Genomic DNA, 12,431 nt, shown 5'->3' on the forward strand with positions numbered 1-12,431 from the left:
CTGGTGCAGCCTCTATGGAGAAGAGTATGGAGGTTCCTCAAAAAAGCTGATCCAACAGTCCCACTCCTGGGCATATAACTGGAGAAAACACTCAGCCTACAAAAGCCATGCCTCCCAATATTCACAGCAGCACTATTCACAGTACTCAAGACCGAAAAGTCCAACCTACAAGTACATCAACAGAGGGATGGATAAAGAGGATGTGGTAATATATACAACGGAATACTACTCAGCCATAAAATGGGATGAAATATTGGCATTTGTAGCAACATGGATGGATCTAGAGATTATCATACTAAGTGAAGTAAGTCAGACAGAAAAAAAAACAAACACTATATGACATCGCTTACATGTAGAAGTTAAAAGATAATACAAATGAACTTGTTTATGAAACAGAAACATACTCATAGATATAAAAAACAAACTTAGGGTTACCAAATGGAAAAGCAGGGAGGGTGATAAATTAGGAGTATGAGATTAACATATATACACTACCATATATAAAATGTCAATAGACAGACAACAAGGGCCTACTGTATATAGCACAGGGGACTATAGTCAACATCCCATAATAACCTAAAATGGAAAAGAACCTTCTATGTATATATATAACCAAATCACTCTGTGGCATACCTGTAACTCACAACAACATTGTAAATCAACTCTACTTCAATAAAGGAATAGTAAGGACTCTGGATCAAGCCCCCTGTGAGCTGGGTTTCCGTGGAGGAGGACTTCATGCCAGAATAGGCCAAACACCTTCTAGTTAGCTCACCCCAACATCCAAGCCTCCTCAGTCTTCTAGGTATTCTGTACTGTGAATTTTATAGACTTCCTGATGCTGGCCATTCTAACTGATATGAGGTGATACCTCATTGTAGTTTTGAAATTTTAATTCCTCTGATAATTAGTGATGTTGGGCATCTTTTCATGTGCCTTTTGGCCATTTGTATGTGTACTTTAGAGAGTTTTCTGTTTACTTCTTCTGCCCATTTCTGGATTGGGTTGTTTCTGATATTAAGCTATGTACTGTGAAGTTTAAATAAGCAAAGGCAAAAGAAAATAAGCTTTAGCACTCTCATTAATTTGTTGGTTGAAAAAGTCTCCACCTATCTAACATTTTGTGACTATTATTCCAAGGTTTGACTTGAAAAAAATGAATGAAAAGTTTTCACTGTGGTTTATTATATTGTCTTAAGTAGTTGGAAATGTACTTAGAGAAATCAGAGTTGCCAGTGCAGTTCAGAGGAAGAAAACTCCTGAAAGGTGGAGGTGCTAAGGGAAGGGGTGGGGGGGTGGGGTGGGGGGGGGTGGGGATCTAAGTGGGTGGAGCCATACTTCTGCCAATCAAACTAGGAAATTGAGAAGTTTCTTCACCCAGTCCTCCGTCACTTACATCTTTTGCTAAAGGCTAACAAGGAAAACACAACCCCAAATATTTAACTCTGATTCTTTGTATCTGCCCTGTTTATCTCCTCTCAACCCTCTATCACTCTTTTGAGTGAAATGAGGTTTTGCTATTATTTAATCCTCAGATGCAGTCTTCACAGCTATTACCTAATATGAAATGTCTAAATGCACTGCAGAGGTCATCCATTTTACTTTCTGTAACATAAACAAAACTTCGATTCAAATCCCAAGGATTTGTGTCCTAAATCTGAATTTATCTCCAATCCCTCCACACATATTTTCCATTGATAAGACAGTCACAAGCGGTGGTACATTCAATTTCAAGCCGCACAAACCTGAAAGGAAAAGAGCCACTATCTCTGCTCCCATCCCTGGCTGGTCAGAGAATTTAGTATTAAAAAGAAAAGAAGACAGAAGCAGCAACCAAAGAAGCAGGCTAAAGTCTCTGTTTCCTCATAGAGTTTTGAACCAGCACCTCCCAGCATTATCTGTCCAGACACCAGGATGAACGTGGTTAGCTTTCAAACTTCCCCGAAGAATAGCACATTCATGATTTTCTCCCACTGTCTGTTCCTCGGATCTTTGTCTAAAAGCAAGCTGTAAACTACTCATTCCACCCTAACAGAATTCCTTCTCAGTCATGAAATCTCGTTACCTTTCTTTAATGGACATGGTTTTGCTGGGGGAGTCGAGGCTGCCCTCCACCGCCGGGGCTTTGATCTCTCCAGCAGCAAACATCGCACACGGGCTCTGATACCGCTTCTCCTGAGGCTGTTCGGAGAGATCCTGCGGCTTCCAGGACACGGGGGTTGCAGTCGGAGCAGCCGGTTTCCCAGCAGCCGCGCCGGTCTGCTCAGAAGTGGGTTCCCCGAACTCCGCCGCTGGGAAGGAAAGGAGCCCTGTCAGCACTTACTCCCCCAGGCAAACATTCTTCAAGCCCTTCACCCCCGGATGATCCCGCACTTAGAGTTCAATCCGTGGGCACGTGGCAGGTTACCCAATCCACTGGGGTTTATGCAAATCTGGGGCACGGCTCCCATCCCTGAGAAAACCAAACTTCCCAGCGGATGACCCCACCCAGCGACTTGTTCTGTGACAATTGGTCTCCTACGTGCCAGACACAGGAAGTTGGTTTGGACAACACTGCAGAAATGTCTCTACGCCTCCTAAACAATACTTTGACATTTCACATGTGCAGTACTCCCCAACCAAAGCCACTCTTACAATTGACATGCTATCATTTTATGGAAATGCAGAGAGAGAATTACAGTCCTGTGTAGCATGGCTTGCTAGTCTGCACAAGAAGGATCTAGAAAGAGAACCTGAAACTCCAGAGACTGGGTTCCTGCCCTATTCCCTGTGCTCTGCTCACCCAGCCTGGGACCTTTGAGGTCATCAGTTTAATTTTTCTTATTTTTATATTTTTAATTTATTTATTTTTATTTTTTTGGTCATGCTGCAAGGCACGTGGGATCTTAGTTCCTTAATCAGGGGTCGAACCTGTGACACCTACATTGGAAGCTCAGAGACTTAACCATTGGATTGCCAGAAAAGTCTTGTGAGGTCATCAATTTTTAAAAGAGAGTCAAAAGAGCTAGCAGTTCAGTTAACATGACCAAAGCCATCCAAAACCCTGATGAAGATGTATTAAAACATGTCAGGTATTTTTATGGCAGATATATTAATAAGTCCTCTGAACAGATCAAGTTCAAGAGGAAGAAAAGTCCGGGGAGGGTACCATTCACACCAGACTTTCAATCAACGCTTAACACTCAGCTGTCAACTGCCTTCACAATTCAGTTAAAAACAATCCCAAACACATGCGACCCATCCAGCAGAAAGGAAAGAGCAGTAGTGTTACCTTTCAGCGAAAACTTCCTCTTTGTGACATTCTCCAAGTCCACCTTCTCTTCAAAGAGCTGCCTCTCCTTCCAGTCCGGGCTCACCTGCATGGTGCTCTTTGGGGTGGAAAATTCCTTCAGCTCATCACCAAGCTGGGTGATGGGAGGATAGGCAAGCTCCAGGCTTCCTTTCCTCGGAAGGGCATAGATGGGTTCTTTATGGCTGTCTCCCTCTCGGACTCTGCTGAGGACAGGGTAGGACAGCTCTGCTTCCTCAAAGGACGCGTACTTTGCAACCCCGCCATCTCCATCTGTCAAGCCTCCCTTGCGTTCTGTCTCTTCAAATTCTCTCAACATTGCTTTGCTCCCAGCACCCTCAACCGAGGGCTGCCAGCCTTGGGATTTCAGGATGCTTCTAACTGGGGAGTTGGAGTTTTCTAGCGAAGAAGCAAACTTTTGCTCGGTGGCACCGAAGCTGTCATCCGGAAGTGGCTTTGTCCGAAGATTCCCTGCGTACATAGGGGTGACGGTAGATGCTGCGGTGGACACGGATGTGTTAACGGTGGGAGAGAAGGCCATGAGCTTGCCACTCTGCACCTGGGAGGACACAGTTCAAAAATAAAAGCTGGTTTAAAAACACCGCCTGGGTAAATCCCCGTGGAAGGACTGACATGGACGGAGACACTACATTTGGGGCAATTTTCCTGCTTCTGTTGGTGAGAAACCAAACCTAGATGTAGTTGCACAAATGGATCTCGTTAATCCAATCATCTGGGTGAAAGGCAGGTCGTGCATCCTGTTTTTCTCCCCTTGATGGACTCAACTTCAGATGATTTCAGCCATGATGTGAACAAGAGAAGAGAAACATCCTTGGCACGGTTATCCTCCTTAAGAATGAAGTTATGACCAAGTAGCGACAGGTAACACAGAGTACAGGCAGAGCCCCTTAATTGTGTCATTAACCCCCGTGGGACAGCATGCTCCCATATTTTCAGGACATACGTGCAACCTTGAAGCTGGATCACAGGGCACCCACCTGTTCCACTTCTCCAAGCGTGACCGGCTGGGTTTGATAACGAGCATTCATCCTCCTCTGTCTCATATCTAATCTGTTCCGCGTTGAAATGGCTTTTGAGACCGGCTGGGACAGTTTGTTAAACAAGGCCAGCTTCTCCGCTAAGCTCAGAGTGGAGGAGTCGGGTTCTCCCTGCTCAGCAGAGTCTTTGCCCTCATTTGTCTGGTCTCTGGCTAATGCCTTTTGGTGAGCAGACGCCTGCAATCTGAAAAGGGGGAGACGTCAGCCCCACACAGGGAGAGAAACAGAAGCCCACTGCTAAGTCTGTCTGTTAACTTTCTTCAAAGTGTCACTGGAAAAGGGGCTTATTTTCCCCTATCTAGATTCAAGACAGGCATGGGCAGTTGGTCAGCTATTAATAAGACAGTGAACACTCTAGGCTGAAGACCCTTGCATGGTCAATGTCACACAGATTTTCAGCTCTGGATTATTTCTAAACATTGAGCTTCCTAATTACAGAATTAAATAAATTAAGGCTTAGGTATACCTTATCTTAGAGAGAGGAGCTGTATTGTTAGTATCAACAATAAATACAGCTAGGAGGAGTCCTCAGACCTTGCTTGCAGCTTATTTGCTGCTGCTGCTGCTAAGTCACTTCAGCCGTGTCCGACTCTGTGCGATCCCATAGACAGCAGCCCACCAGGCTCCTCTGTCCCTGGGATTCTCCAGGCAAGAATACTGGAGTGGGTTGCCATTTCCTTCTCCAATGCATGCATGCATGCTAAGTCGCTTCAGTCGTGTCCGACTCTGTGCGACCCCATGGACAGCAGCCCACCAGGCTCCTCTGTCCACAGGATTCTCCAGGCAAGAATACTGGAGTGGTTGCCATTTCCTTCTCCATGCAGCCTATTTAAACATTATCTAAATGTGTGGTTCAGAAGGTGGTCTTTACATTTTTTTTTTTTAATTCTCTTTCTTAAGTTTTTTTTTTTTTTTCTCGTGTGGACCATTCTAATGGTTCACAAGGTGGTCTTTACATTTTATTTTTTTAAATTCTCTTTCTTTTTTAAAGTTTTTTTTTTTAATGTGAACCATTCTAAAAGTCTTCATTAAATTTGTTACAATATTGCTTCTGTTGTTTATTTTTCTTTTTCGTGGGGACAGACAGAACGCATATCTCTTATCTCTCTGGGGTCTTAGCTCCCTCACCAGGGACTGAACCTGCACCCTTCTCCATTGGAAGGCAAAGTCTTAACCACTGGACCACCAGGGAAGTCCCTACATTTTAAACAGTTAGGAAATAATACAGTTATTTGTATCAAAAGCATTAACTATAACACAGGGTTTTGATGTTCACTTACTACACACAAATAGTTTCACTGTAAAGATCATTCTCCTTTTTTAACCTAGGATTTTCTCTCATAGGTTTCCATCTATTTCCTAAAAGGTACTAAAAATCTGAAATTCCTGGTAACTTGAAAGGTAAAGGATATTTTGGTGCTGATAAATCCTTCCAAGAGGAGAAGCTTCCAGTTACCTGGTCACGTGAATCTCGGGAGGTCTAAGACAATGTACCTTCTGCCACAGGCACATCCAATTCTCAAGTCCAGAAGAATATATTCTGCCTTGACTCCGATTAACTAGTGCTTTACAAGTTGTCCCAGACAAGAGAGGGGTGTCAGTTTTCCAAGGCACAGTGAGGTGGGAGTAAGGGGACCTGAGTCTTGGCATCTTTTCTGAGGTCCAGAGAAGAACTGGGCTTTCCAGGTGGCTCTCGTTGTAAAGACACCAATTCAGGAGATGCAAGAGATGTGGGTCCAATCCCTGGGTGGGGAAGATCCCCTGGAGATGGAAATGGCAGCCCACTCCAGTATTCTTGCCTGGAAAATTCCATGGAGAGAGGAGCCTGGTGGGCTACAGTCCATGGGGTCACAAAGAGTCGGACCTAACTGAGCACAGAGAAGAACTAGGTGTGCGAGAAACCTGCTTCCCCAGAGAGAGCCCGCATCTGGACAATGCCAGCTTTCTTTCTGGACTGTCATCTTACTTGTTTTAATCTTGCTTTAGCCTTTGTATTTTGGCCTGTAACAGTGAAATAGAGGGGATATTTACCTGCCTTAAGGACATCACTTTAAAACACCACAACTTAAAACATAACAGTAAAGCATTTAAGTTCAGACACTAGAAATTGTTATTGTCTGGATCCTCAAATATAACGGCATTATCTATCCATTAGAAAACAGGTAAGGTTGTTCTTAAGCATGTATTCATGTCTAGGAGTGTTTAAGTATGTTAAGACTTTCAACATTCAGGTTAACATCCTATTTTTCTGTTAATCTTTATTAAGTGCTAGTATTTTAGATGAAAAATGAAACTTTTTACGGATGACCAGGGTTATGTAAAACAGAAACAAAACAAATGGATGAGTGGGTTAGTTGGGGTTGAGTTCCAGGACAGAGAGAAAGCAGGTGGATGAAATGCCGGCATATGCAGGCCTACATGAAGTCCCCCGGTGTGAGACGGCAAGATGCCACACGCTTCGCTGGGACAACTCCTTGCGCTGACTCGTTTGTCAGACAAACGACAGACATTCAAGATCAGAAGATGCACCTCTGCTCTCAGTGCGACATGCAGCAACTTCTGTCCAGTACCTGGCAGGCTGCACGGGACTCTTAGCTACAGTGGGGCTAGGATGTCTTGTCATTACAGGGTGGGTGGCCACTGAGCACGAAGCGGGGGTAGGTTCACTTTAAAAGCAATTGCCAAAGGTGGAACATTCATAAGGAGAGAGAAGAAAAGAAGCATTAAGGAGAGTGTAGTTTTCAATTCAGAAACATTACGTCAAAACATACTGGAACAAAATCGTTCGCTTGTTTCTTTGGGAAAATCATAAAAGAACTTGAAAAGCAATTACAAACTGAGGAAATAAGAGACAGAGATGACCCAAAGTCAGTGGAACAGGAACAGATTTTTTCGAGCTTGGAAAGGATTTAGAATATTTAGAATAAATGTCCCAGTTTAAAAAAAAATTTAAAAGAAGCTAATATTAACCACCAGCAAAGCAGTAGATTATGTCTCTGTTTTACAAAGTTGTCCTAAGCTCTTTTTTAGAAAAACCATGGTCCTCATATCATCTATAAGCACATCAAAGTACATTCAGGGAGTCTGACAAGTGGATAATTTTTGCTTATATTTACTGTCTTGCTCCTAGGGTTAGTTGTTTCTTATTTTACAATAACCAAATATTAATTTTTTTTTTATTTGCCAAGAGTTCCCAGTGAATATAAGATGTACTTATCCACAAACAGGAAGTTCAGGTGGCTGAGTTAATAGCAGCTTCTCATGTGGGTTGTTGATGCTCTAAATGATTATGAACTTCATTTTTTTCAGGAAGGGTGTGTGCATTCATGTGTCCAGCAGGAGAAACTATTTTTAAAAAAACTAACAAAAGTTTTCACTTAATGGAAGCAATGATCCCTGGATGAATTACTTTGGGAAATTCATACTGAATGCATGGGAACACACTGCTAAAAACCTACTTCCCATGTTTGGAGACTTCCACTGAATTAAAAAAAAGATAGAAGTCATGATAATTTAAAAACCAAGAGAATCTTTCTGTATCTTTAGTCTGTTTTGAGATACAGACTAAAATATTTATGGAGAAAATGATATATGGGGTTTGCTTGAAAATACTACAGCAGGAAACAGGTAGAGTGAAATGAGATGGGCTTGGGGTTTTTGGCTCTTGGGATTGGGTGATGAGGACATGGGCGCTCAGGACATTAACCCATCTACTCTCGTATTTTAAATTTTCCATTGTAAAGGGATTAAAAAAGAAACCAGGCAAAAAAAATAAAAAGAAAATTCCCCTTCATGTTCTTCTAGGAGACATACAATAGGTAACACACCCCTTTACAAGGTTCAGGGACACCAGATACCCAAACACCTACTTTTTGGTGGCTTCTAACTGAACCATCTTCTGATCACCTCATTTTAAAGGTCTTTAAATTTCTCTTCACAAAGAAGGCCTTCCAGTCAAGGCCCAGAGGCCCCGGGGGGACTTACGTGGCTGCAATGACCACCTCTTCGGTGGTGACGGGCTGCGTGTGGGACCGGTCCTGTAGGCGCCGCAGCCTCTGCTCCACAGCCGCGTTGCGGGAGCGGCGCTTCGGGACGCTCTTCTCATCAAACGATTTCTCCATCTCCTAAGATGGGGAACAGTGTGGAAGCCTGAACAACTGGAGGAAAGGGAGCTGGGGCGGCAGAATGTGGCTACTCTGCAGACATTGCAGGGTCTAAGGAGGCCCCCCGCCCTGCCCCCCACCCCCCCAGGAGGCAGCACCGTCATCAGCAGCAGGTACATCAGCCACATCGGAGGAGAGATCACACCGGAGCCCAGAGCCAGAGCGGCCGTGGGGCCGCCTGCAGGAGGCGATGGCTTACTCTGATGACCTTTCAGCACGTCTTACCCTGAAGAGCAGCCTCTTCGCAGCAACGCTCAGCCTCGCTCGCTCATCGACCTTTTCTTCATCTGTGAAGAGTCACAAATAAAGACTGAACATCATTAGAAAATGTAGGGAAAGTCTCTGAAAGGTTTTCCAAGGCGGACTTGGAAATCTTCTGAATAAAAGAATCAATATGCTAAAGGGGATCATCCCAATCCAGGGATTGAACCCAGGTCTCCCGCATTGCAGGCAGATTCTTTATGGTCTAAACCACTAGGGAAGCCCAAAAATAACAAGAGGCAATATTTTCCTCTGGGTGAGGAAGGCTATTCTTCTGCTCAGTGAAAAGGTACTAATTCCCATGGCAATTCACCAAACAAAATTCTTGTCCAGGCAATAATTTTCTACTATCATATTTGATTTAAGAATAGATATTATGGAATTAAGAAGAGATTTTAAGGAAGGAATTCCTCTTCTTTATTATTAAATAGTAACAAGAAAGTAACAAGAAAAACCTGCTTCTTTGATTCAAATCAATTGTTTTAATATGGTTAATATCACGGCTCTCTCTCTCTCTCAAAACCAAAGGAAAGTTCTTGTGAAAACCTCAGTAGGTTTTATTATGTTCACAGGAAGAAAACCTGCTGAAAAGAAAGTAATTGTTCCATAATCTCATTCTTTTCAAAAGCAAAAATCTTATTATCTAAATCAAATCTGGGATGAGATGATTAAGAAGAAAAAGGATACTTGCCCTCGGCAGCTGGCATTTCTGAATTTGAAGTTGACCTAGGAAAGACATGAGTGAAAAAACAATAACAAACAATTAGCTGGTTGGAGTGGAAGATCCAAGGATCACATTAAAAGTGAAAATAAAGATTCAATTAAAGCCTCTTAAAGAACATCCTCCTGGTAGCAACTCTAGTTGTGACTATGCATGGGCAACTATTACAGACACTGTGGGGTATGTGTGCACACAGCCCGGCCAGGTGCTTCACCTTGTGGAGACAAACCAGGACCAAGTAGGACCTATTAAACACAACTGACAATCATCTTTTAGACAAACACTTTCATTTCTCTGTGTTAGCATATGATAAAAACTCACTCACATACAACATGCAGATAGACATTGATAAACTGAATATGAATCCCCTTAGTTATTTTCACCATAAAATCTAGTGGACAATTTGGATTCTAACTTAAGGGCATAAAAATTTAAAAACATTAAATGTTTAGTGTTTCTCATTTCTTACCATCTGAATGCAATTTAAAACTGTATGTTGATATTGGCATCATGGTCAACATTCTTTAGACACATTTATACCAGCCAAACAAACATCCCTTAAAGCTTGGATGGAAGAATTATGGAGTCATTCCATCCCATTGAAATAGCATCACAAACCATCCTTGGGGTAGAAATTTCCATAGGATTTCTTTTAAGTTCCTAGACCAGGGAACTTGACAGACACATGCCTACCTATCCGATTCCTTTCGTTCTGCCGAGGTTATGGGTTGAGTTCTAAATCTCTCGGAAGTCTTTCTATTTTCACCAGGAGAAAAATAGCGCCTCGGTTTCCGGGACCCTCTCTCCCGTTCCACACCAGGGCCTTCGCTTGACCCCTCAACCCGAGAATGGCTTTTAGAGTTGGTGGGCAGAAGGGACACAGAAGGGACACAGAGAGAGGGAAGAAAGCAAAGGTTTATGTACCCTGGTGAGTCAAGGCACGGACAGTGCAAATCCCACCACATGCCTCTACCATGCATGTCGGGAGACCCGATACTCTAGAGGCACCTCCCACTGCCCGCCCCAGCCCCGTTAGTAGGCACAAGCAGAATGGTAGTCGTGGAGCCATGTCCTGGATGGTCTGCCCTATACACACTGGTGAGCTAAGCTGGTAAGACTCAAGGCAGTATGCCACACAAGTCGGAAGGTGAATAACTCTGCCAAGGACGTGCAAGTGACACATTGGGGGGACACGTGGACATCACCTACAGCTCGGGTTTCCTGCTGGCCCTGGCTGACTCCAGGAACGCATTGCGGAGCTGGGCGACTGAGACCTTCGTGTCCAGCAGGCCCAGTTCCAACTCAGCCTTGGACGTCTGTGACTCGGCATCTCGCTTGGGAGCCGGGGCCTTGGCCTTCAGAGCCTGGAGCTGCGGGGGGCCCGTGTAGTCGGACAGGGAGCGGGTGAGGACCCTGTGTTTCCGCGGGGGTGCCTCCTTCCTGTGACCTTGGGACGCTGCCTCGCTCTGAACGTACATGACCATCTCACTCCTGCCCATCCTCTCGGTGGGCTGCCGCTGAGCCGTGGGCGGGCGGGCCAGGCTCTCTGATTCCTTCTGAGGTTCCGCGGTAACTATGCCAACAGCGGGCTGACTCAAATCCCCGGTTCCAGGGGGGGCTTCCTGGCTTCTCCCAGACCCATGATCCTCCAAAACCGCAAGGGTCTTCCTGCTTTTCTCCAGAGCGTCAGAGAAGAGCACGTCTTCTGCTTTGGATTCACAAATATGGAGAACTGGGGTGTCTCTTCTTTCACCTTCTAGAACCTTTGGTGGGGGAGGCTTTGTGACAGTCTGGGGGAGCGGGCCCGCCCAGCTGCCCTCGGAGACGCTTTCTGGGGTGTCTGAGGTCACCAGCGTGATGGTGTGGACGGGCTCTGCTGGTTGGACGTAGCCGCGGATGGGCTGTCTTGCAGAGCTGGTCACCTTGCCCGAGACCCTATCGAAGGCCGAGTTCTCTGACTGAAAGGCCAGGTAATGGCCTGACGCCGTCTGGTGTCTCCTCTGAGTTAAGGACTCGGAGGCAAGTTCAGGGCTGCTGCGAGCGCTCTCCTCTCGCACCAATTTTTCTCTAACTTTAACTCTTTAAGAAAGAAAAAGGATTTAAGTTGCCAAGTGCCTTAAGGGCTCTGGGGGACGAGAGCATGTGTGTGCAGACCAGGGATGCCTGGAGACTGGATAAGCATCTTGGGGTCCCACTCTCCTTGCCATGTGCAGACCAGGGATGCCTGGAGACTGGATAAGCATCTTGGGGTCCCACTCTCCTTGCCATGTGCAGACCAGGGATGCCTGGAGACTGGATAAGCATCTTGGGGTCCCACTCTCCTTGCCATGTGCAGACCAGGGATGCCTGGAGACTGGATAAGCATCTTGGGGTCCCACTCTCCTTGCCAGAGGAAGGAGTTTGTGTTGAGTTTACAAACTCGTTCTTCCTTCTGTAAAGCTAGGAGGGGCCAGATGCTATCCTGGGAGAGAATGGATGCCTTCCGACTAAACGAATACTCAGAAGCCCAGGGAAATTCATTACTATGCACCGCTGGTATGCACCAGGGTGCACTGAGGCTGGGCTATGAGTGGGTAAGCTTTCCATATGGACAGGCCCAGTCTGTGGACTGGGGTGGAGGTGGTTTCCAGGCATATATAAGCCTAAATACCAAATGTAATTGCATTGTCTCCTATAAATGTCATAGCATTCATGATGACGGTTATTTTTTTATTGAGCTCAAGATACAGCAAACGATTACCCCTTTTCAAGCATATAAGAGTCACAAATTTTTCCATGCCATGCAGACAACATTCATTCATTCATTCAGAAAACACATGACCAGTTAAGACATCATCACTTCCAGCAACTCCAGTGCTAAGAGAGACGTCAGGAAAAAAAAGATTTTTGTTGAAAGAATGCACTGAACATGTTCTCCCCACTGAAATGGTCATTAGGCC

At 44.9% G+C, this 12,431-nt stretch overlaps 1 protein-coding gene across 12 annotated transcripts in view; it reads right to left on the reverse strand.

The window, feature by feature from the left end:
- Nucleotides 1-12,431, reverse strand: part of SVIL (supervillin) — a 153,439-nt gene that overhangs the window by 59,023 nt on the left and 81,985 nt on the right. For 4 of the 12 annotated variants that reach the window (XM_070472150.1, XM_070472151.1, XM_070472153.1 and 1 more), the window contains 9 exons: nucleotides 10,702-11,571; nucleotides 10,186-10,344; nucleotides 9,463-9,497; nucleotides 8,736-8,797; nucleotides 8,332-8,471; nucleotides 6,918-7,013; nucleotides 4,288-4,531; nucleotides 3,272-3,848; nucleotides 2,066-2,291 (listed from right to left, as the gene is read on the reverse strand). In XM_070472150.1, the coding sequence (XP_070328251.1) occupies nucleotides 2,066-2,291; nucleotides 3,272-3,848; nucleotides 4,288-4,531; nucleotides 6,918-7,013; nucleotides 8,332-8,471; nucleotides 8,736-8,797; nucleotides 9,463-9,497; nucleotides 10,186-10,344; nucleotides 10,702-11,571 (2,409 nt within the window). The remainder of the gene's footprint in view (nucleotides 1-2,065; nucleotides 2,292-3,271; nucleotides 3,849-4,287; nucleotides 4,532-6,917; nucleotides 7,014-8,331; nucleotides 8,472-8,735; nucleotides 8,798-9,462; nucleotides 9,498-10,185; nucleotides 10,345-10,701; nucleotides 11,572-12,431) is intronic. The other 8 variants (XM_070472159.1, XM_070472158.1, XM_070472157.1 and 5 more) reach the window with 5 other exon arrangements.

Source organism: Odocoileus virginianus, chromosome 9 (assembly GCF_023699985.2).
Source record: "Odocoileus virginianus isolate 20LAN1187 ecotype Illinois chromosome 9, Ovbor_1.2, whole genome shotgun sequence".
Taxonomy (NCBI): domain Eukaryota; kingdom Metazoa; phylum Chordata; class Mammalia; order Artiodactyla; family Cervidae; genus Odocoileus; species Odocoileus virginianus.